Source organism: Herpailurus yagouaroundi, unplaced genomic scaffold, assembly GCF_014898765.1.
Source record: "Herpailurus yagouaroundi ecotype Mexico unplaced genomic scaffold, PumYag 141, whole genome shotgun sequence".
Lineage (NCBI taxonomy): Eukaryota > Metazoa > Chordata > Mammalia > Carnivora > Felidae > Herpailurus > Herpailurus yagouaroundi.
This window is the reverse complement of record NW_024412396.1, coordinates 31,275,875-31,299,781: the sequence shown is the minus strand read 5'-3', so window position 1 is coordinate 31,299,781 and position 23,907 is coordinate 31,275,875. Positions and strand designations below refer to the sequence as shown.

Sequence of the window (23,907 nt, the reverse complement as noted above, 5' to 3'; positions counted from 1 at the left end):
ATAAATTCCTAAATGGAATTAGATACTGTGTGGCCTTTTGTGTCTGACTTCTTTCATATAGCATAATGTTTTCAAGGTTCATCCAAATTGTAGCATGTATCAGTAGCTCATTCCTTTTTAAGGCTGTATGATATTCCACTGTCTGGCTATACAACATTTCACTCATCCACTTCCATCTGCTGATGGACCCTGGGTTTGTTTCCCATTACTCATTAGGGGCTATCAGTGAGCTGACCCAATCTCCTTGGTGAGCTGGAGAAGAGGAGCTCATGGCACCTCCCCTATAGAGGTGTCAAGGATGGACCAATGATGCTGTGAAGCTTCTAAGATAGGAGTGGCCACGTGTTTGCAAATGGGGTTCCTGGAACCCCAGGGAGGTCACATCGGGAGCTGTGCCTTCCCACTGTCTGTTCAGTCAGCAGTGCTGGGAGGCCTTCAGCTAGCTCCCTTCTGGTACTGAGTGGAGGCTTTCTCTGGGCTATAGAGAACCTTGCACAGCTGAGATCAGGTGGGTGCAGTCCTTGCTTTCCAATCTGTTCCATGTAGAGCATTTATTGGCCTCATATTTGGTGTCATGATAAGATTGTGTTTACAGGGACTAAAAATCCAAAAACCCCTGGTTAGGAGAACGAAGCTTGGGGAACAGCAGCTGACAGCAGCCTTTCTCCCCACCACTGCCAGATAGCACAGATTTTGGCTCTAGGTGTGCTGACCGCCCATCTCCAGGGTGGGTGAGCACATCCTGACTGGAGAGGGCTATTGGGAAGGGTCACAGGAGGCCTCTCTGACTCAGAGTCTCCCGGAGGTTGGCAGGAAGGGGTGGACATCTCTCCTCTGCCTGCCAAACATCCCTAGGGCTGGCTGGGAAACCAGGCTGGAGTAAGGCAATTGGTTAGTACCAGGAGGGCACTGAAGGCCTCCTGGGGTTTTTGTGATGACGTAGGGCTTCAGCCCAAACAAATGGTGGGACAACGCAGCTGCTTCTGGAGCTCCTTATGGGGCTGTAGCCCATAGGCACACTGAACTAGATCATCACTGTCACACTGTGAAGGACATCTCAGACTGCTTGGGGCTCCAGGCATCATGGAAGCCGTTTGGAACAGGGAGACAGAAAAACAAGCAGGGAATTTTGTTTCAAAAATTCTATTTTTAGAGCAAGCTGGGATATGCTTGGACCAGACTGGGAGATCTAGTGCCGAGAAGGAAAGAATCCAATTCTGTGGCAGGGGGGATGTTGCCACTAAAAGCCATGTCTTGTGTTTCTGACTCCTCCAGCTCACAGCGTTTGGCTAGGACAGCTGCTGTGGTGGAACCTCAGTGTGCACTGGGTGGGTGGCTCCGAGCAAAGATGGATAGCTTTGGTCTCCAGGTCCCTGACCCACCTCCCAGAAAAGGAGGAGCAGGGCGCTGTGGGTACTAGGTGTAGTATGGCTTGATGAGGCTCTAACAGTACTCTGAGGCCCTCCTCTCTCCCTGTCCCCTGCCTACTTCCCCTGTATCTTTCCCATTAGTCCTGAGCTACTGCCAGAGTGTGGACAGCAAATGATTGGTAGTCCTCCCAGTCAGGCCATAAAATGCAGGAAGGACCCACTCACCTCCCAGGGCGTGCTCGGTCATACTGAGGCACAAGGACTCCAGCCTATTGTTGATGTCAGGTTCAGTCACAGGAAGCTGGAATTCTGCAAGGGACAAAGGGTTATGTTGGTGACAGAGACTCTGAGAACAAGGAGAAGGTATGTACAGTGCTGTGGGGCTCCCCCCCCCCCCCGGGAGGACTCCGGGGATTATCAGGGTCAGTAGAGCGGTAAGTTACACCCTGGTTTCAACCAAACTCTGAGTCTGCTAGATGCAGAGAGTCCATTGTGAACATGGGCGGCTGGAAGAAAACTGGTAACTAAAAATAGCTGGTCACAGTCAGTCTGTCCAGCCTCTGCTCAGAACCCTCCAGCAGCTTCCCATCAGAGTAACAGCCAAGCCCCTGCCATGGCCCTCAGGGCTCACATGATCTGGCCTATATTAACCTCTGCCTGTGTATGGCTCTCTCCTTCCTTCACTCCATCCCAGGCCTTCTTCTGCCCCAGGGACTTGGCACTGCTGTTCTCTCTGCCCACAATGGTGGTCCCTAGATATTTTCATGGCTGTGCTCTCCCTGCCTTCACATCTCTGGCTCTCCTACTGTCTCTTTAGAAAGGACATTATATATGAACAGAATTTTTCTGGCCCTATCCCTTTCCTCAGCTTTATTTATTTTTGTCCACAGCTATCACCAACATCTGATATATTATGTATTTGCTTGCTGCTTGCCCCCAGTTGGATTTTCACTTCACTGGAACAGGACTTGGCTCTGCTGCTACCTGCGCCTAGACCTGGCACCTGGAACTTGGCGCATTTTTGCTTTGTTACAAGGAAATGGAAACCACAGCATGGCGAGTGCCTCTTCTGAATCCATGACCGTGCCAGGTGCCCAGTTCTCAAGCGAGACTCAGAGAGGCCAAGTGACTTGGGAGGTTAGCTCGCTAACACAAGAGCCCACAAAGGTCTGATTCCAGAGCTGGTACTGTCCTGCATGCTGCAGCAACTACAGGTGCCTGTCAGTACTCTCAGCCTCTAGCCACTTAGAAGGGCTGAGATGTCTGCTGTGGGGGCTATCACTGCCCAGGACAATGCTGTGTGCATTCTAATCACAAAGCCTCCTTTATCATCTGGACCCTCCCTATCTCCCCAGGCTCCAGTCCCTCATCCTCCCCACCCCTTCTCCTCCTCCTCCCCCTCCTCCTCCTCCCCCTCCTCCTCCTCCTCCTGTTCTGTTGGGGCCCTCACTGTCAGTACCTCCCCCATCCCTCATCCTGGGAAGCTCCTGAGCATCTTTCACTGGCTTGCAGACTTTTTTATTTCCCATAATATACCCAGCCATGGTCTTCTGGCATACTTCATACATGTCTACTGAGTGATGAAAAAGATGGAACAAGAAATAAAAGGAAAGTCTGACAACTAAGAATTGTGAAATCCTATGGCGGGAGTGGGGGTGGGGGCAGAAAAATCAACAATGGGTTATGTTCTGGGGGTCTGGGAATTTTAACACTGCCACTGTCTTCATATGTGACCGCAGGAAACTTCTCATCATTGTGCCTTAGCTCTTCCATCTGTAAGTAGGGAAAGGATCCTGGTGGCCCAAGCTTCAGGCCAGTTCCTTGCTCCTTCGAATCTCCACCAGGAGGCACTTGGGGCTGGAGGGCAGGATTACAAGTGAGGTTAGGTTGGTGGTTTAGTGGGATAGGAAGTTGAAACCAATGGCTAAACCAAAGTATTTGTTTTCCTTGATTAGCTATACATTTAAGTTTTCTCTGCAATCTGTGTTCCCCATTACTGGCTAATTCACAGGCAGATGTCATTTCCATTGTTTAAAATTCTCAGAGTAAATTGGCAAAATGGATCAATATGAAAAGCACTAGGGAGCAGATAGGGTTCTTTCTGACACAAGTTCCAGCCAGCATCAATGGTTTTGAAAGGCAACTGTGCCAATTTATGAGCAGACAGAGGACGATCAGGCTTCCCAGGAAGCTGGGAGCCAGGGAGAATTGAAGGGTCTTTCCCACCCCACCCACTGTTGCTCTCAGAGTAGGGTCGGGGCAATTAGACAATCCAGAGGGAAGAGTATTTTAGTATTTTCATCCATTCATGTGAAAATCATATGCATGCAAAATTAGCAGCCTTCAGGGTGTGAAATCTATAAAATAGAAACACAGTTTTATATATAGCCAGTTAGCAAATATGAAAAAAAAAACCCTCAGCAATTATAACCATCCATATGCTCATTGTAAAATTTAGTTTACTCTCTAGCACTCCCCTTTAAACAAACACTGTGGAGAGATTTGGATAAATAAAGATGCTCGACATTTGGAGAGAAGTGTTTCAGCTGCAGGATTTCTTGCCAACACGCAGCAAAATGCCATATTCTAAGCCTAGGACTGAGTGTTTCAAAAAGGGGGCTGAGAAATGCAGGGCTCTCCACTCTAGAATCTCCAAACCTTAGTGGCTGCTCTTTTAGGTTGAAAGTTGGCATGGTTCTTTTTATCTTTCAGCTCTTCCCTCTGGTGCGCTAGGGTGTCATGACCCCCCCCACCACTCTCAGAGTGGCTCTGAAAAATTCTCAGTCTCAGGAGAAGCCCATATGTTCACACTCCAGAGTTTCCTAATAGTGTGACTTTTTAATTGTGTATTTGATAAAAACAGATCTGTGGCATCTCCCCACACATACAAGACAGAGGGAGACCAGCTGGGTGGATAACAGCTTCCATCTCAGGCTAGAAGCCCTCAGCCAAGTGTGGCTTGGGTGGGCAGAACTCTTAAAGTCCGAGAGAAGCGTTTGGGCAGCTCCTGCCACCCAGGTACACAAGAACCAGCAGGCCAGCTCTTGCTGTGGCTGCTGTTAACCCAAGGGCTCACTGCATTTAGCCTGAGCTCCCAGCTGTAATGGACAAGGCAGACGTAGTTTTATGTCTTCAGTAAGGTAAAAAGGAAAGACTGACTAAGCCTTCTCTGCTGTTGCATGCAACAGGCCTGTTTCCTTAGCTCAGACGGTATCTCTGAGAACTAGGAATTTTTCCCCTATCAGACCATTCCAGTATTTAGTGAGGATCCCCTGTTCTAGGATGCCCAGGGTTTAGGCTGATGTGGGACTTTCTAATTGTGCCTTTCCAAAAGTCCCATAAGTACACAGCCTAGTGCTCAGGCCCAGGGTCAAGAAGATTCTGGAAGGGGGGTGCCTGGGTGGCTCAGTTGGTTAAGCATCCGACTCTGGCTCAGGTCATGATCTCACTGTACGTGAGTTTGAGCCCCGAGTTGGGCTCTGTGCTGACGACAGCTCGGAGCCTGGAGCCTATTTCAGATTCTGTGTCTCCCTCTCTCTGACCCTCCCCTGTTCATGCTTTGTCTCTCTCTGTCTCAAAAACAAATAAACATTAAAAAAACATTAGATTCTGGAAGGGAGCAGCCACCCATTCCTAATGAAGTGCTGCTGTTGGGTCCACCTGGGGGTGGGGGGGTGGGGATGTGGCTTTTCCTTGGCAGAAACCAGCCATCTCAGCTGAGTGTCTGCTATGTGGCACCTATGGTGCAATTCTGCAGCTCTCTCCCAGTCCCTGAGGCTGAGGTAAACAGGCCAGTGTCTTTAGTACTTTATAATAATAAATGGAGTATTCTAGGAAAAATCTCTAGAATCCCAATTTGCCAGTGATAGTTAAGACCACCTGTTGAATAACTAGGAAGGCTTCAAGTTAAGTGAGAAGTGGGATTGCTGGGAGGAGAGAAATCGGGGAGGTTGATGAGGATGGGACAGAGGATGGAGAAGTGGGATCTGGACTGGATAAAGGGAATAAGGAAGAAAGGGAAACAGGGAGTATGGGAACCAAGCAGAAAGGGGAGGGCAGTAACAGAAGGAAAAGAAATCAGTGTGGGCAGGGACACTGATCATTGCAGAGACAGTCATGGCGGTCATGGCGGGTGACAGAGGAACAGGAGTAAGTCAGTCGCACACCCCTGAGTCTGCTATGGGGAATGAAGCTTTTCTCTGGTGGCCTAATTCCTAAACCTGCAGAAGTTTGTGCTCTGGGACCCACACATTCATGCAAAATGATGAGGAGAATATGGTATAAGACAATATTGTACTATCTTGCCCCAGATTGGACTCTCTGAGTTTAACTTTCAGACGCAGAACACAGGCCCAGCTGGGTTCTTAGCTGTGATACAACTGATTCATTTACCAACCTCCCTGTTATCTGCCAATCCTGAGCAGGACTGTTTGCCTTGGCTTACCAGAAGTCAGAGAGCAAATGTGCATCAGATACTTTAAGTGGGTCCCTGTTCTGGTCACTTCCTCTGCATGGCAGTCCCTTCCATTCCCCTAATGGACCTAGTGGGTGGATGGTGGTCTTCCTTTCCACACTCTTTCAAAAGGTAGTTCTCTGGAAGGAACCTGAAACTTCCACTGAGGAGGAAATGAATGGTAACAGCTTTGTGCACTGTGCTTCCAGGTGTGCATCATTCTGATTGTGGAAGAAATACAGTCATGAGCTGGTGCATAGGGGAGGTTTGCTATGGTGAACAGATATATCATATCATGAAATGCTGCCCTGTAAGGCCCCTTATTCATCTCCCATCTGGACAGTCGAGCACCAATGGTAGTTTGCACATGGTGTTGTGCAAGGGAAGGAAGAAATCCCCAGAATGTGGCCCTGTGAGGCTGCCTAACCTACCCTTCCCCATACTTTTCTTTTAAAGTTGGCTTCTGGTCCCTCTGCCCTTTCTTGTCAGGCCCTCCAGATGGTTAGGAGCTTTGATGGCCTAGTGTCACATCAGGGCTGTTTTGAGATCCTCTCTGACTGGATCTCAAGGGTTGGCTGAGCCTGGGTCAGCAGGAAAGATCTGCTTCCAAGGTAAGGTAATCACTCTCCAAGCAATTTTCAAACGAATTTTCCAGTTTGGAAAACACCCTGCCTTTTGGGGAAACATGATGTCATTCACGAGGCACGACACTTGTTTTGAGCTCAAACAACCCCTCTGGTGAGTTTATCAGATCCCCTCCCCCTTGCTCTGAGAGGACCAGCTTAGTGCTTCTTACTCACACCGGAGGCCATTGAGAGGCAGCAGTCACTTAAGGGCTCTCCTGGTTTGTCCTGGGAAACATCTAAAATCTGTCTCTGTGGGAGTAAATTAAAAAGCCACCCTGACATGGCCTCCTAGGGGTCCACAAATCCTGTAGATCCAGGAAAGACGACATTATCTTGCAGATTCAAGCCAGGTGACTGATCGGTTGATGCAAAAGTTGGGGGCTTGTTCTAGCCCCCAGACTTTGGAGACATTTAAAGTCTTCCACCATTTTAATGGAAGTATTTAAGTTTACAGAATTGAAACTTCCTTAGAATGTATTATAGTTTCCAAGATTTACCCATATGGTTTAAAATGGATGCTCTGAAGACCTCTAATGGCCAGGAGGAAGCCACTACGCTATACTGTAAACACAGTTTTCTAAGTATTTAATTTGGGGTTGATTATACATCTCTATTCCATTTTGTGTTCACTACTACTCCTACTTGTGTAAAGATGAAAGCCACTGGCTGCTTTTCAGATTTTGACTCCTTGATATGATACTTAGAGCTTAGTCCCGCCCCCCCCCCCCCCCCCCTCAGCCACCAGCCCCTAGATCCCTGCCTAGTTAACAAGGATGTGCTGCTCTGGGTGGAAGGGCCCAAGAGACCCCGTCTATCTAGGACAACTTCATCTGGGTCTGGCTATGGCAGTTAGATGGGCCTGCCCTATGAAGGAGGCTGTCTCCTCAGGAAGAAGCAAGAGTTCTGGTTATGACTTCTGGTCTTGAAAACCAGTGTCTGATCTGTAAGGGGCAGGGATGACCTTGGAGACTGAAGAGGAGCATCCCTCCGCCCATGACAGTGACTTTGTGGAGCCTCTGTTCCCTTTAGCCAGGGATCCTGAGTCATGGCTGTGCCCTGCCTCACCCTTCATGACCATTCCCAGGAAGAGCCGCCCAGCGTGGGCTGAGTGTGCTAGTCAGGACTTAGGAGTGGCTCCTGCCGAGTACTCACCAGTGTATTTGCAGTCAGGAAATCTGGAGTAGCCCTGTCCCCATGCCTTGGCTATTATTAGAAATGCCGGGGTTCATCAGACCCTTGCTGGAGGTGGGTTTGTAATGCTTATGCTAGAGGCTAATTTAATCCCCCCTTTCCAAAAAAGTCCTCAAGCAGTTTCTGGAATGCTAAGTCTAGCATACAAAGAACATTATTTAGAGACTTCTGGGTTAACTACCAGGAAAACTGAAAATCCTTGTAAGTAGCTGCCTCTGGGAGATGAGACTGTGGGCTGGGAGGGGGAGGGGAAAGGGGCAGTCACTTTTTCTTAAAAGCCCTCCTGTATTATTTGATTTTTTAACTATGGGAATAACAGGCTTCATGGGAAGAGCATGCAAATGATCTTAGGGTCATAGTTGCCCTGAGCATGAGCAAGCAGCTCACAACTGCTCTACAACAGCAGAGGGGAAACAAAAATGCAGGTGGGAGATCTGTATCTACAGACTCAAACAGTCTTCCTAGGGATGGCCCAACTCTTCCTGGTGGGCCTGGTCTTCCCAATTATGACAGGGAGAATGTGGGGAAAAAGGGAGGACTGAGGACTTGGAAGAGAGCCAAAGGAAGGGATAAGAGCTTTAGAATGGAGCAAGGAGGCTACAAGTATATAGGGATTGAAGGAGAAGGAGAGTGGTCAGCTATGCTAGGGCTCCTGTGAGGCTATGAGGTGGCTGGGCTGCAGTCCCAGGACTGAGGTCAGGATGAAAGATCTCCTTGTACCCAGCATGTCTCCCAATATTGTCTAGATTCTCTTATTGGGAATGGATTACACATGATTCTGCACCAAAACAGAGACTGGGACTAAATGACCTAGGGAGAAGACCTTCGGAGTCCCTAAATTTTATCAAATATTTCTTCCCAGGAAGTTATAAGTATCAAAACAGAGAAAAGGAGCTTTAAAACAAAAGTATGCAAAGAGGAGAGGTTCTAGAAGTCAAGAAGCAACCTCAAGCAAGCATCTGGACTGTCGTCCTTTCCTGACACACCTTACCTTGTGGTGGCTTCTCACTTCCTTCCTCCTCAGTGTCTCCCCACCTCCTCGAGGCACACGCCTGCTCAAAATCTTCCATACATTCCTCACTGAGAATGGCTGGGGCCTGAGCTCCTTGGCCTTGGATTCAGAGCCCTCATCAGCCATAATCTTTCCAGTTCCCTTGGTCTGCTCTCTGCTACTTCAGTCTGACCCTTTGACTTAGCCACGGCTTCTGGAACTCACTGAGATAGTACAATTGCAGTCTTGCTCTCTTCACTCCTTCTGCCTGCAACTCCACCCTCCTCTTTCCACTTCACCCCCTGTCGCCTGAAGCTCAGCTCCAGTTCCAAGAAGCTTTCTTGCCCACGCAGGCCACAGTGACATTTCCTCTCCTTAAAGTTCTATAAGACTTAACTGTACAGAGTGTGTCTACTGCCTAGGGTGGGTGTTTTCCTATAGGTACAACACCCGTTCCTGATTTTCCTGCCTAGAAGGTCACCTAGCTATAGTAATTGCTTCCATGGCTTTATAGGACTCATGGAGTCTTTTTTTTTTTTTTAAATTTTTTTTTTTTCAACGTTTATTTATTTTTGGGACAGAGAGAGACAGAGCATGAACAGGGGAGGGGCAGAGAGAGAGGGAGACACAGAATCGGAAACAGGCTCCAGGCTCTGAGCCATCAGCCCAGAGCCCGACGCGGGGCTCGAACTCACGGACCGCGAGATCGTGACCTGGCTGAAGTCGGACGCTTAACCGACTGCGCCACCCAGGCGCCCCAGGACTCATGGAGTCTTAAGAGGTCACTGTCTGCATAGATAAAGTGTGCAAGCAATTGTTGTCTGTGCATAATTCTGGCTACTCTGTTTTAGGAGGCTCATGGTGAGACGTGCAGCTGACTTGAAGTGCACCAAATTGCTCTTTAACCAAGTAAAGGGAATATGGCTGGTCCAATAAGTCATGTTTGCAAGGTGCTCCCAAACCAGGGGAAGTCTCTTCGTGCTAATGCTGTCAAGTTTTCTCTTTCTCTGTCTCACTTCCTGCACATCCCCCCACGTATACACAAAGTACACACACACTACACATGGAACCCCTCCCAACTCCCCCAAATAGCCCTCCAGTGATAACTCTGGTTTAATCAATCTAGAAATATGACTAGTATCAAAAATATCCCCGTCAGATTGCAACCGACTCTGGGGCTCCATGTGCTGGCTCCCAGCCAGCCAGCCGCTATTCATGCTGGCAAGGCACAGTTTAAAAAAGGAAAGGCTTCTATAAGCTCAAAAGAATGCGTGGTGACAGTCGAGGCTAAGCACTTTCCGGATGGGTTCACAGGGGCATCTATTTTGGCGTCCTGGCCTCCCCTGTGTCAGGGGGAGGAGAGAGGGAGAGATCAAGTGCATGGACCTACCTGGCTGCTGGAACATCAGCATATTCTGTGGAGAAGTGTGCACAGGCAACGAGCGGGTCCTTTGGACTGAGCTGTGGGTGCGGCTTGGCATGCTGTTGCTGCCCCCAGGATTGGCAAACCAGAGGTTCTAATGAGAAATGCAAAAGGGGAACCATTAGTCCAGACAGGGGAGGGGGTGCAGAGCAGGGCTACCGGCCAGAATTCAAGAGGCAAATACCCCTGGAGAACTCTTTGCTAACTTCTGGAAAAAGGCTTGCAGGCTACCCATCTGCATATTTATAGAGAGGGGGTTTAGATTCCATTCATTTTTATCCCCCTCTCCAAGCCCCGGGCCTCTCTAAGCCCCAGCTTAATCTGGACAGCTCTCTCCCTTACTATCTCCAAAACTCTTTTTATCCCTTTTGTTGCCTTTGCTTTTCCTATCACTTTTTTCAGGGATGGGAAGAGTTCTATAAATGTTTGCAACGAAGAGCACAAACTATTTCAAGGCTCTCATTTGATTTTCCTTTTGAGATTCTTACAACTTACTACAAAGCGAGGGGGAGAAAAAAGAATCTTTCAGCTGGCAACGAGCTGGCACACTTAGCTTGCGTTTATTATCACGCGGGTGTCCTAGTGGTGACTTCCTCTTGAACTGATTTGGGGCTTCCCACAACAGTCAGATAGTGGGGCTCTCTCATACCTTGTCCTGTCCCCTGGGGCATAAATGCTGCCCATTTTGCCTGGAGCTGTTTTCCTGTTTTTAAACCAATCTGCCATCCCTAAGTTCCTCATGACAACGCAGGCCCACTTGTGTCCCTCTACTCCCAGCCCCAACCTGCAGAGCCCCACAGAGCTGGGCACACAGGTGCAATGCATTGGGTGGGGTAGGGAAACAGGACTTTGGGGTGAGGAGCTTTGGGACGGAAGTCAGCTCTATGCCGCATAGCAAAGACCTCTGGGCAGCCTGGCCTTGAATAGGCAGAGAATGTTCCAGCTCTCCCTCTGGTAGCCCCTCTTAGGCTCCTCTTTGGATTCTCCACCACAGCTGGGACCATGACAAAGGAGCTATCTTCCATGAATAAAAAGGCTCAGAAAGCTCCTTAGATGCTCAGGTTCCTCTGGAACCCAGATCTGGGAGGTGTTGAGGTCTGCTGGGTCAGGTAAAGGAGCCAGGCAAATAAAAGATAGGTCTCGCAGTGCTTCCTCAAGGCCCCCATGTGCAGGGCCCACACAATTAAAGGTTAACGTGGTTATAGGGCGTCTTAAATAAATCCACATGAAGCCAGGTACAGCCATGTAATTGCTGTGTCTCCCAGAGAAACAGTGCAAACAGCTGGTTCCCTCCCGGCATAGGGCCACGTGTATCTCATTGTGGCCTTCCCTTGGCCTCTCCACTCACCTCGGGGGTCATGTGGGGGTAGGTCCTGAAGCCTCAGGCCCTGAGCCTGGCTGCCCACCCTTCTTCTTGGGGCAGAACAAACCTGTCTTCCTTGTTTCATGATGGCGGGGTTGGCTGTGGTGTTGCGCTGGGTGGAGCTGACAAATCCACTGGTACCCAAGAGGCCAAGGCGGGCAGAAGGGACGTTCCGGGAGGGGATCTGGTACTGGCGTGGGTTCCGTCTGCCCATACCACCGCCTACAGAGCTGGGTGTCGGGAGGGAGTTGGACTGCCCAAAGCCGCGACTGTGAGCGGGAACAGAGAAGAATGGGGAGACTGTCAGTCACCCTTAGCCCTTCCCAAACCCAGGTTGCCAGTGGGATGCCTCCTTGGAACCTGCCTACATTTTGACAGTCGTGAGGTCTATCTAGGGGCAGGGGGTGGTTCTGTGCCAGGAAAGGGCTATGATTAAAGTGACAGCTAAGAGACATCCGAGAGTGACTATCATGTGCACCATCCTGGGACTATCACGTTAATTCTTCAGTTCTCACGACAACCCTACGAAGTAGGTGCTCTATCCTCTGTTACAGCTGGAGAAATAAAACAGGGAGCTTAACAATTTTGCAGAGGTCACACAGACAGCAGGCGACAGCGCTGCAATATGTGCCTAGGAAGTTAACCAGGGTGCTCTTCAGCTTTCTTCCGTGCTGGATTCCAGGGCCCTGAGCGCTCACTTGCCCATCAAGAGGCCACACAGCACAAAAGCAGCCGAGCCAGGATCAGTGCTCCTTCCGTCACACCACAGTCTTTCTGATGTCTGTCTGTATGGCACACTTGGAGGGAGTAGCCAGTGAGCCCCACTAAGATGTAAGCTCCAAGAGAGAAAACATGGTGTCTGTCCTCATCAGTCCTGCATGTCCCATGCCTGAGTCAGCTCCTGGTACAGCAAGTGCACGTTGAATGAACGAATGAATCTCTGTCATCATGATGCTTCTTCTCCCTGTGGAAAAGCTGACCCCACATCTGGGGCTCTGACTCCCAGGTTGAGAGTAGGGAAGGGGAACAGAGATGATGATGTTTGCAGGTGCTCCAGACCTAGGATGCTGACAGCTCCCCACTCCACAGACCCTTCCTGCAGAAAGATCGGGAGGTTGCGTGCTTTCCCACATGGACCTACGCAGGCTGCCAGGGACCCCTGGCATTGCACTCGGATGCTGTACTCCCATTGCTCCAGTGACCTCAGCGCCCAAGAACTCATCCTCTCCAACAATGCCTCAGGTTCTGGGAGGATACACAGCAGCCAGTAGGGTTTCAGGAACCAGCACATTCCTTCCAAGAAGAGTCAGCTTTAGTCATTCACTGGTATTTAACTCACAGTGCTTTACCTCCAACAGCCACAAGATGGAACAGACTTGCTTTCCCAGCCACACAGGGGAGGTCTGTACCAAACCTGTGAGGAGACTCCAGGAGACAGGGCTGACGTAGTTTAACCAGTTGAAGATGATTGGGGGCAGGGGTGCTATAAAACAGTCATTTCCTGAGAAAGAGTTGTGGGGGGTGGAGAGGGGCATCTAAGCCATCAGCACTGTTAATCTCAGAGAATGTTTTCTCTTCTTCCCAGAATGCCTAAATTTCCAAGAGGGAAAGGGGGTGCGGAAGAGAATTCCATGGGTGAGCTGGCTGCAACTGGTTTCTGGACTTGTGTCTTTCCACTTCCAGGTTTTTGTGGCCAAGGAAAGGATTCCTGATTTCTGTCAGGGGCTCATCTATGTGTGGTAAGAAGGACACTCATGGGTTCTACGTATCTAGCTCATCTTTTCCTACCTCCTTCTTTTTACTAGCATTAAAATTTTTTGGTTTGAAAGAAGATATTTGGGCCAGGAGGGGATAAAAGTAATTTCACGTGATCTAGGAGACCTCTTTTGAGAAGGACAGTCTGAGATCCATGACAAGTGGAAACAAGGATCAAGTGATTTTTTTTTTTTTTTTTTTTTTTAACTAAGAAGACTAGTCCTTTGGTTTTTAGAGTTGGAATATTGGCCACCTGGTAGATGATTCAGTATTCTAAGACTTCTCCTTATTTAGTGCAGATAGCTTTTTTGCTCATTTTCCTTTTCGGTTGGATTTTTAAAAAGCTATTTCATATGCAAAATACAGTAGTCAGTGAGTGATGCTAAAATGATTTGTGCTTCCAGGAAGGGCAAGACTATATTCTTGAGCAATGTGGGCAGAGGATTCTGCTATGGGACACTTGGTCACTGAAGACAGGAGGGCTCTAGGGACTCCTAAAGTTAGGATGCATGAGTTGGGCTGTATGCAGCAGGTAGAGCCCAGAACATTTTGGGGTCAGGATAGATGAGGGGGCAGTATTTGGATAGGCTACCTTTCTAATGTCTGTGGGGCCCTACTGTGACATACTTAGTTGGTTATTACAAAGCCAGGGTTGTTGAGGGTTGCCACTTCTGGCAACCAGAGTCAGTGCTTAGGTTACTTACGACCACTAGGCTTAATGACATAATCATTCTCTCTGGGGAGAGAACCAAGTGACACAAGTAAGTTTTCATTCCTCATCCTTTTTTTTTTTTTTAACATATTTTTTAAAATTTTTACTTATTTTTGAGAGAGAGAGAGTGTGAGCAGGGGAGGAGCAGAGAGAGGGAGACACAGAATCTGAAGCAGGCTCTAGGCTCTGAGTTGTCAGCACAGAGCCCAACACAGGGCTTGAACTCATGGACCGCGAGATCATGACCTGAGCTGAAGTCGGATGCTTTAACCGACTGAGCCACCCAGACACCACTCATTCCTTATTCTTTTACTCTGCCCACCTCTGCTTTCCTAAATCTGACCATCTGATTTCATTACGTTGAAATGCGTGAAAAGACTGAGAAAATAACATTAATAAGAACAAACTAATTGGGGATTTGTGATAATTCATGCAGGGGCTGGGCTGCAGTTACCTTTGTACTATGGGAGGAACAGGTCTTCAAAGCAAATTAATAGGATAAAAAGATCTCATTAATAGCAATAAAAAGGGGTAATATAAATGAGAACAAATTATTTTCTAGAGCCTTAGCAACTTCCAATTGAACATCCACAATTGATGACTGAATTTATTCTTATCAATAAAAACAGGTCCATCAAGATTCCAATATGGCAAACCTTGGGTAGCCCAAGACAAACGTTAGTTAATAACACTCTGGAGAGGTCAGGGTTAATGGGAACTCTCATATGGACCAAGGACAAAGCAGAGCAGACAGAGGCAGGGGATGACAGTCTTGAGAGAAGCAAAGAGCTTAAAATCTCTATCTTTATCTTTATCCTCTAAAGTCCTTCTTCTCCTTGGAACTTGTTTCCTGAGGGCTTGGTGTTGGCAAGAGGGTCTGGAACCTCATCCTCTCGCTTGAGAGAGATGCACTGTTGCCCTTATAAGGAGAGCGAGCCTGGGAAGGGGGTAGTCCCTGAGATGGGAGGCCTATGAGCAGGCCTTGCCTTTTACCTGGGCCCCTGGCAATCCTCAGGGTGCACAGGTGGTCCAGTCCATCCCACCAGGAAGGGCAACCCCAGAGAGCTTGGAGACAGGGAGCTGCCATAAAGAGGGCTGCTCTTCCTGACTGTTTTTTCTACACATCAGCTGGAGTCTGTGAGAGCTGCCTGGCATGTGGCATGTACAATGGTTAAGAGCACTGACTCTGCAGCTGGTGCTGGCTTGCCTGGTCCAAATCCTGGATACCACTGCCTACAGACTCCTCTGTAAATTGAAGTTAATAATAGCAACTCTACCTCATATGGTTGTTGCAAGGATTATATGTATTAATATTCCTAAAATGCTTAGATACCACTTGGCACATAGTACTAAATGTTTGTTTAATAAATAACGGTGTTATATATGCTAGAATATGATAACACTTCAATTTTTACATTAATCTTTAATGAAAGGTTTTCATAAATCCCAACTATCCTTATCTCCCTTAAATAATGTGAAATAGTGATGTTTTAAGGCACACTTATGCAAATAAATGCCAAAATTTTTTAACAACACAGAGCTTCTCTATATACACGAAGAAATGAATTCAGAACTTTTTAGGTACAAGTGAAAAAATTATCTGCTCATGTTTAAAAATGTACAATAGAAAGTTGATTTTTCAGGATGTTTGTACATCAGTCTTTTGTCTTCCCCCAACTCCCTGTCATTGTTGAAGGCTTTACCCCACACCCCCCTTGATTCTTCCCCTGGACTGTCACTGTAATTCACCTTTAATATGCAATTGGGTTCTTTAATTTAAAACCAGATTAAGGTAATGGGTTCTAAAGTACAACGAGGCTTATTTTTAACTGCATCCAAGAAGCTGAAGTACTATGAAAAATCAAGAGTGGTACTGCTCCACTCTTAGATTGCAGCTCAGACCAAAATAGACCAGCACTGGGCTCTTCACCCTGCCACCAACTATAATTAGCTAGTCTGCAGCTAGAAGGAAGAAAAAATGACACTACCTTGTAAGGTGCTAATAGAACCCATTTTTGTCCTTTCAGGGCCCCCTCTTGTGGATCAACCACCAGTTGTTTTGTGGGCATTCATTAAATCATACCCGTCCCCTCTGGACTAATACCGTCATTTTGATCATGTAAACTGAGTTACAAAAGATCACGTTCAGTTCTTTTTCTGGGCATGCTTTCTCTCCATAGCCTTTTCCCAACCCCGTCTGTTTAAGGGATCTCCAGTTCCCCACAGGGCATCCTTGTGGACAAGGAATGATGATGCCTGCCATAGTCCTGCCCAGGAACCCAGGCAGGCAGTGAAACACCAGGGAACCACCGTGCATTAAGAAGAACAAAATCGGGGCGCCTGGGTGGCGCAGTCGGTTAAGCGTCCGACTTCAGCCAGGTCACGATCTCGCGGTCCGGGAGTTCGAGCCCTGCGTCAGGCTCTGGGCTGATGGCTCAGAGCCTGGAGCCTGTTTCCGATTCTGTGTCTCCCTCTCTCTCTGCCCCTCCCCTGTTCATGCTCTGTCTCTCTCTGTCCCAAAAATAAATAAATGTTGAAAAAAAAATAAAAAAAAAAAAAGAAGAACAAAATCCCAACATACTTTCTTTGCTGTCGATATCCTGATATGTCTAGAAGGGTTTTCCGAGGGAAAGACCGAAAGAGCTTCTGCACCTGCTGTTTCCATGACAACAATCTTTTTTTCTGAGTCTCTGTAAATGCCTGTAAAAACAAACAGGACTTTTTAATGGGTGGCGCAGCCTGGCATTAGAGGAAGAAACATGCAATTAATAGGGGGAATATCGGAGTCTCTGGCAGTTGCCTTTTCTTCACCTGCTCCCTACTTGATCCAAATGGCAGTCAGTTTCACTTGGGAGCCACCTGTACCAACAATGCAAGTTATTTGTCATTGGAGGTGCCTGGTAAAGTACATGCATTAAGCTTTTGACAACCCTTGTTTTTGGTTGCATTTCTGGCAGATCCATACTCACTTTCCCCTTCCTCCTGACTCTACTCTGGACTCTACAGATTAACCAAGAATGAATTGCAAAATGGACTGTTGAATACTCTGGCTTTTGCAGGCCCCCTGTGTGTTCATAATCAATGGAAATGCTAAACCACTTCAAAAATCAATCTGCTTGATGGTGTGTGGTCACCCTGGAGTGGTCTTCAGGGTTTCAGAAAATGGAAGAATAGTCTCTGCTATGTTATACTATACTATACTATACTATACTATACTATGCTATACTATACTATACATCAGGATAGGTGCACTGGCAGTTTTATAGGGCATGGGGCTTTGCTGAGAAATCTCCAGTTAAAGGATCCTGTGCCCTACAAAACCCCAGTGCACCAATCCTGACCTAAATTTTGCCTAAAGTTTAGGAAAATCGGTAGATCTGATGCCTTCTCAAATCCTTTTTAGTAAAATTGGCATTGAGGGGGTGTTTTGCCTGCTTCATAACACATTGACATCTGTATTATGCCTTCTTTTGTGTATGTATGCTGAAGTCCAGGGAAAGACTTTATAGGGGTTATGAGTCCCCAAGGCAGAGACACTCAAATCTGTGTTATATTAGAATCCCTCAAGAAGACCTAGACCCCTTCCCACATACCTAGAGCCTGATATAAGAGATCTGGAGAGGAGTCCAGGTGATGTTTGCAACAAGTGACCTGGTAATTCTGCTGCAGATGGAACACGGACATTTGGCATTCTAGATGGTTTGAGGACCCTACGTGCAATATAGAAATCCCCTGGTGGGAGACTAGAACGGTGGCCCACACCCTGTGGGAGACCCATCAGCTTTGATTGATTAGCAGTAACAATGATGGAGATAACATACCCATGTACTTTTGTCAATAAGACAGAAAATCCTTTAAGTAGCAATAAACTATTACTTAGAGTAACAGACTATATGACTACTTTCCATAAAGGAAACTGATTCCTTAAACAGAGAAAAAAAAAATGATAGCTTAATTTTCTCCAGATGACATTTAATCTTTAAGGACCTAAACACAGGGGAGCTATGTGAACAAAAAAGCAAAAAGATGTTAGTTATATTGCGAAAAAATTATTGACTTGCAAACCCCTTCCTGCTGGATGACCTTAGCCAGACACATTTAAGGATATCCACTAAAGGAGGTCTACCCAACCCAGAGATTCCATGCCTCATTAAAGAGGTGCAGACACTGCTTAAGGTACATGGTAGGATGGTCTCATGGTTACAAGGTAAGGACATGGTTCTACTCTGTGGTCCCTTCTCATTTGTTGGTAATGCTTGGTGAGTGTCCACCTATACATGAATGTCTGAAAACTTGAAAGGCAAGCATCGCTGCTAGACTAATAAAGGGATGGATAGATTCTCCTTTTGACTGGCTTATTCTGCCAAAGTTTAAGAACACAGGATGCAGGTGCACTGATCAAGATGACTTGGGGAGGAGAGTCCAGCCCAGTTGGTTGGAGGAAGGCTCTGGATGGATACGGACAGGGTTTGAATCCCTGCATACCCTTATGCGAGTTCCTTTACCTGAGACTCGGCTCCTTCTAAAAACCGTGGATAATAATATCTCCCTCAAAAAGACGTAAGGATTAAATGAGACAACACATGAAATGCAATTAGAATACTTAGACATACCTGACTGTTAGTAATGGTTCAATAACTGCTGCTCATAGATACTCTAGCCAGGGTTTTTTTGGTTGTGCAAACCAGCCCTTTGGTGGTGGTGTATGAATGTTTGTCACATATGGTATTTAGCAATCACCTTCAGCCCCCAACAAATGATTTCAAGTTGTCAAAACTGTAATACCGAGCTGGTCTAGGGCCAGCCTAAAGGACAGCTGGCCTGAGTTTCCAAGTGACAAAGGAGGAAATGGCTTACTTTATAGACATGCATTCAAAGTGCTTCCAAGGACATTTCCAAGAAGGTGGAAATGTTTATATCCCACACCCCGGCCCCAGAGAGGTCAGCTCATTCATTCAACACTGGCACCAGGCTCATTTAGTTCTGGGTTGCAGATAGAATCAAGCCCCTTAGCCACGCTGAGTGAGTGTGGTGGCCACTTCTCAGTCCTGGAGGCTGCAGCTGGGAGGCACAGAAAGGAGCTGGGTCATGGCTGGCAATGAGCGATTTCCAGAAGCTGGTCTCTGTGTGTGTGTGTCTGCAAAGTAGCACTCTATCATGGGAGCTCCACTGTCAACTGGGATGGCTGACACATGACCTCAGCCATTCCACTGGCAGCTCTGGGTTGGGCTGGTAGCAGCTTCCTCAGGGACCGGAGGGGAAGGAACCTCCATAGTACAGATTGACATAGCCAGTCAGCCACTTCCGAGTCCTGTGTCACGATCAGGGCCAAACCAATGAGTCTGTATGGAAGAAGATGGCTGGGGTGTGCCCCACAGCTTTTGTGGCGGGATTAAAAAAATGCTCATAAAAGGGGCAAGAACTCCTCTCTGCAGAACCTCCTGGACATGGTGAGGAGGCAAGAAGCCAGGGATTATAATGCAGCAAAGTAGTCTCAGAAATGAAATTCAGAACTTCCCTGTCCTCCCTTCTGTTACTCTAGGGAGTTGGTCCCTTTGTCCCTGGGAAGAAGGAAAATGTCTAGGTTCGGTCAACATCCTGTCCAGTCAGGTAAGGAATAGCACATTCGGGCTGTGAAAGGGAGTCCTGTTTCGTGGAGCCCAGGTATAAACCTCAGCCAGGATGGAGACTGCGTGCTTCGACAGGGCCTCACAGGGAGGAGGTGTTCTGCCCAACATAATAACCCAAGCCTGTGGAAAATTATTCAGACACATTTCCTCTTTCTTGAACTAAAATAATAATAAAAGGTCTTGCACAGCATTTTCCCTTCCAAAGCAGAGTACAGTCCTCTCCATCCGGACATGAATTCCGGCGAGCAGACATAGCATAAGCCCCTTTCTGCCCGTGACTCCCACCAGCCACAGGTCCCTCTACTGCAGTCGAGGCCTCTTGCCAGCAGATGAGTCCACATGGTGCCATCTTTGCATTTAATCACTTGGGCAGGCAGGGAGAAAAAAAAAACTAGGCATTTTCTAAATAGTCTAAGGAAATGGAAAAGAGAGCCAGGCTGCACAAGGAGGGCATGCACAGTGGCAGGAAAGTGAGAAGCATCAGGCCACAGCTTTGGGGCTGGTGGAGACCAATTAGGAAGCTTGTGCACTGTCCAACGGAGGCAGCTGGAGGGCTCATTATTTTGTCTTGCGGGCTCAGCAGACTTGAGGCAAGATGGAAAGTAACTTGTAACTTGGTTACAAGTATCCTGAAGGTTTGGTGTGAGTGTGGGCATGGCAGAGGATGCAAGGTTCTAGTTCCTTTATATAAATTTAAATCCTCCCCTTATCAGTCCTCCCCAAACCCACTCCAAACATACTCCGCGCGTGCGCGCGCCAGTAAGACACAGAGCTCTCCAAATGCTGTTCTTTCTGCCTGGAGCGCTCCCACCTACTTAGGTGAGTCTTTACCACCAAGACCCCAGTTTGCCTTTCAGACCTAGCTTGGGGACAGTTCCTCTGAGGAAAAGCCATTTCCGGTTCTGGATTTGGTGGCCCCGCTCCTCATCTGGGCTCCATAGGGTGCCAGGACAGCCTTATCCTCATGTATGTGATGACCTGGTTTCCTTTTGTCTCCCCTGCTACCCTCATACCATAAGCTACATAGTCAGGGATGGGGTCTGGGTGCTTAATAAGGATCTGTGGAATGAATGAGTTCTAAAATTCTTCAACACGTTCTTGCCTTCTTTTCTTCCTGTTGCTTTTTGCTGGCCAAAACAAGTAGGGTGACAGGATTGCACATAGCAAAGAGTCAGTTGGGGACTGTGGAGAGGGACACAAGAATTTGCTCTGCTGAGAGAGGAAATAGCAAAAAGGAGAGCTTAGGGGACACTGTGGGTCAGTGGCTGGGAAGGAAACCCAGAAGGAGACCATAACCTGCACGTGACGGGCGGGGGGGAGTCAGACTGCAGAAGGGTGGGGGCCCAGGGAACTGGCCTTTGACAGATGGGCCTGTGTGGCAGCTGGCAGGGTGAGGGCAGTGTGAGTGGGGCAGTGGGTAAGGGGGACAGACCTCTGTGCCAGGTGTTTCCCTTCACTGGGGCCCACTGCACTTCTGGGGCTCTGGCTGCTAACCTGGCAAAGGTGAGGAGACTTGGGGGCCTTTGCCACCTTATTCTAACGTTAAAGTCCCAAAGAAAGACCTCAGTGCTAAGTTTTTCCAAAGCCTACACTGTGACTCTTGTGTCTATGATTCTTTGAGGGGGTGCTCCCAAGAAGCTACTGGAGTCTTGGGTCCGAGACACAATCCCCTGTCCCCACATGGGCCTCAGGGCAGCTGCCAGGGCAGGCGGCTGCTCCGGCCCAGCAGTGTCCAGGACCCGGTCTGCTCCATCAGGAAGATTGCACTTGCACTGAGTCTAATGGGAACACCTCCAGCCGGCCTCCGTCCTCCTTCAAAAGGACATGTGGCTCAACACAATTCCTATAAAAATCACAAACCAGACCACACACAAACACATGATTTTTTTTTTTTTTTTTTTGCACACTCTCTCACCCTCCCTCAACTTTCCCTGAGCCAAAAGACAAAATGTTTCAACACAAAATTTTAAAAGGACTTGAAAACGCCAAAACTAGGTGGCAGGGTTGAGTGTTCACCACCTCAGGCCCGGTCACTCAGGGATTCTTCCAGAGCCAGAAGTTTCTCTCAGGCATTCACCCTTACATCAGAGCTAGGTCTAGATGAATCTCGACACCAAAGTCACATACAGGCTGTGCTTAGGTTTGAAGCCACCATAGCTGGGTTCTGCCCAGGCTATGATTAATGCCTGTCTACCCTTCAAAAACAAGTTGTTGGGAGACCCAAGTGATCACATCACAGAAACTCTGAGAACCATTTCTAAGCAATGAGAAAAAGTTTTGTGAAATCCATTACTACTCACCTCATGAATTAGACACTTGTCTATGAGCTGTAAATAGGAACTTATATTTTCCTCATCAGGTCTGGAGACCAAGAGCTGTGTGCACACTGTGAATTAAAAAAAAAATAGAAAAGATGAATTAGAAACATGCAAACCCATTCTAACCTCGGAGATCTGTCTCTGATTTCCTTTCAGGACCAATATTTTGAGAGTTATGTGTGCCTGTGGCTTTACGTAAGGTTCACAAAAAAGGCCAGGAGGCTCCTCATTCCACTGAAGTCAAAGGCTTGGTCACCACAGGAGCCCTCGCTTTGAGAAGCCCCTTCGCTTAATTCCAGGCATACCATTCTATATTAAGCCTTCTGCAATCCAGCCTGAGACACTTTGGGAGAAGAATGCAGCCGTGTCCTGAGCTCTATCTTTGAAAGAGGCTCCTTTGGAGAAGAGAGTTCAAAGGCATCAAAGACCATCAACGTTCTCAGAAAGCAGTCTTCATAATTTGATGAATGAACTGTGCGCCTCATTTGGAGGAATGAGTCTGGCACATCTTTTAGGACATGAGGTGTGTGGGCACACACATGGGCAGGAGCCCGCTACTCCGTCATTGGAGGGTTATTTTCTCAAAGTGGTAACACACCTTTATACACACAGAAGTTCACCTACACACTCAAGAAACTGAAGCAACAAGACCGAGCAGAGTCAGTCAGCAAGGAGAGTGCACACCCCCACTGGGATTCTCATGACCCCGATATCATAGCCCATTCTAATCTCATCCTAGAGGCGGTGATGCTCTGATTTTGATGGGGGTGTTTAGAAGGCTGCGGTAGAGGTGGTGGGACAAAAGATGTCAGAAGTGAAAATGCCTTGCACTCAAGTAGACCAAGCTTGAAACCTGGGCATAATGATTCCTTTCTCTTCCTAATCCTGAATAGCCAGTGTGTCACAGAATCCCACTTATATCATGTCTTTGCACATAGATTTTCAGTACAGCATTGTTTGTAATAACAAAAACTTGAAAACCACCTCAGTGTCCATTAACTGGGGTCCTGTTAAATTATACTTTTTGCATATAGCGGAACAGTATGCAACGTTTAAAAAAGAATAGGGTGGTGATATCGTATGGATAGAAATATTAAAAGTATATAATGTAGGAAAAACTAGCTGCAGAAAAATGTATAAACAACACCTGTTTGTGTGTGAAAAGGATTCTCATGTGCTTGTATACGATTAGTACAAAGTTCCTGAAGGGATATTCTAAACCTGTTTATAGCAGTCACCTCTGCAGAGGAAGATGGCAGGGCTTGGGGGACAGGTTATTTTTCACTTTCCATCATTTTGTTTAGTTTTGATTTTTTATGTTGAGCATGGATTTATAATTTATTTGAAAGTAGCTAAACTGTAACAAGTAGCCATGCCAGAGAAGTTCGGGTCTCCGAGCCCATCAGGGGTTACACTCAGGTATCCACTCCCACATGTATCTTTACTCAGGGGGTCATCTGTTCTAATCCCACACTGTGAAGAGCCCCCATCGGGGGTGGGAGGTTGGGAGGTAGAGAGAGCTAGGAGGTGAGTGGGAGGAGACCAGGGACCCACCCTGGCCATCTCAGCTCAAAGGGATGATACAAGTCTCCTCTGAACCAGATTCCTATGGAAGTAAGTCTTTTTTTTTTTTTTTTTTTTTGGATGTGGGCACATGGGAAGTTTCTCACTGCACCTCTAAGACTCAGGTGTCCATTTCTTTTGGTAAAAACTTGGTTTCTTTAAAATGATCTGGGGGCGCCTGGGTGGCTCAGTCGGTTAAGCATCCGACTTCGGCTCAGGTCATGATCTCACGGTCCGTGGGTTCGAGCCCCGCGTCGGGCTCTGTGCTGACAGCTCAGAGCCTGGAACCTGTTTCAGATTCTATGTCTCCCTCTTTCTCTGACCCTCCCCCGTTCATGCTCTGTCTCTCTCTGTCTCAAAAATAAATAAATGTTAAAAAAAATTTAAAAAATAAAATAAAATGATCTGAAATATTGGACAATAAAGAAGAAAAATTGTTTCTTCTTCCCAAAGGAAAAGTACTGGCATTCATTGCGTTTTTAAAATAATCACACTTTCTTGTGGGACACCCC

At 47.4% G+C, this 23,907-nt stretch overlaps 1 protein-coding gene across 7 annotated transcripts in view; it reads right to left on the bottom strand.

Moving 5' to 3' along the window:
* Positions 1-23,907, bottom strand: part of SAMD4A (sterile alpha motif domain containing 4A) — a 218,021-nt gene that overhangs the window by 8,379 nt on the left and 185,735 nt on the right. For all 7 annotated transcript variants that reach the window (XM_040477193.1, XM_040477190.1, XM_040477191.1 and 4 more), the window contains 5 exons: positions 21,815-21,900; positions 16,466-16,584; positions 11,485-11,686; positions 10,022-10,148; positions 1,596-1,679 (listed from right to left, as the gene is read on the bottom strand). In XM_040477193.1, the coding sequence (XP_040333127.1) occupies positions 1,596-1,679; positions 10,022-10,148; positions 11,485-11,686; positions 16,466-16,584; positions 21,815-21,900 (618 nt within the window). The remainder of the gene's footprint in view (positions 1-1,595; positions 1,680-10,021; positions 10,149-11,484; positions 11,687-16,465; positions 16,585-21,814; positions 21,901-23,907) is intronic.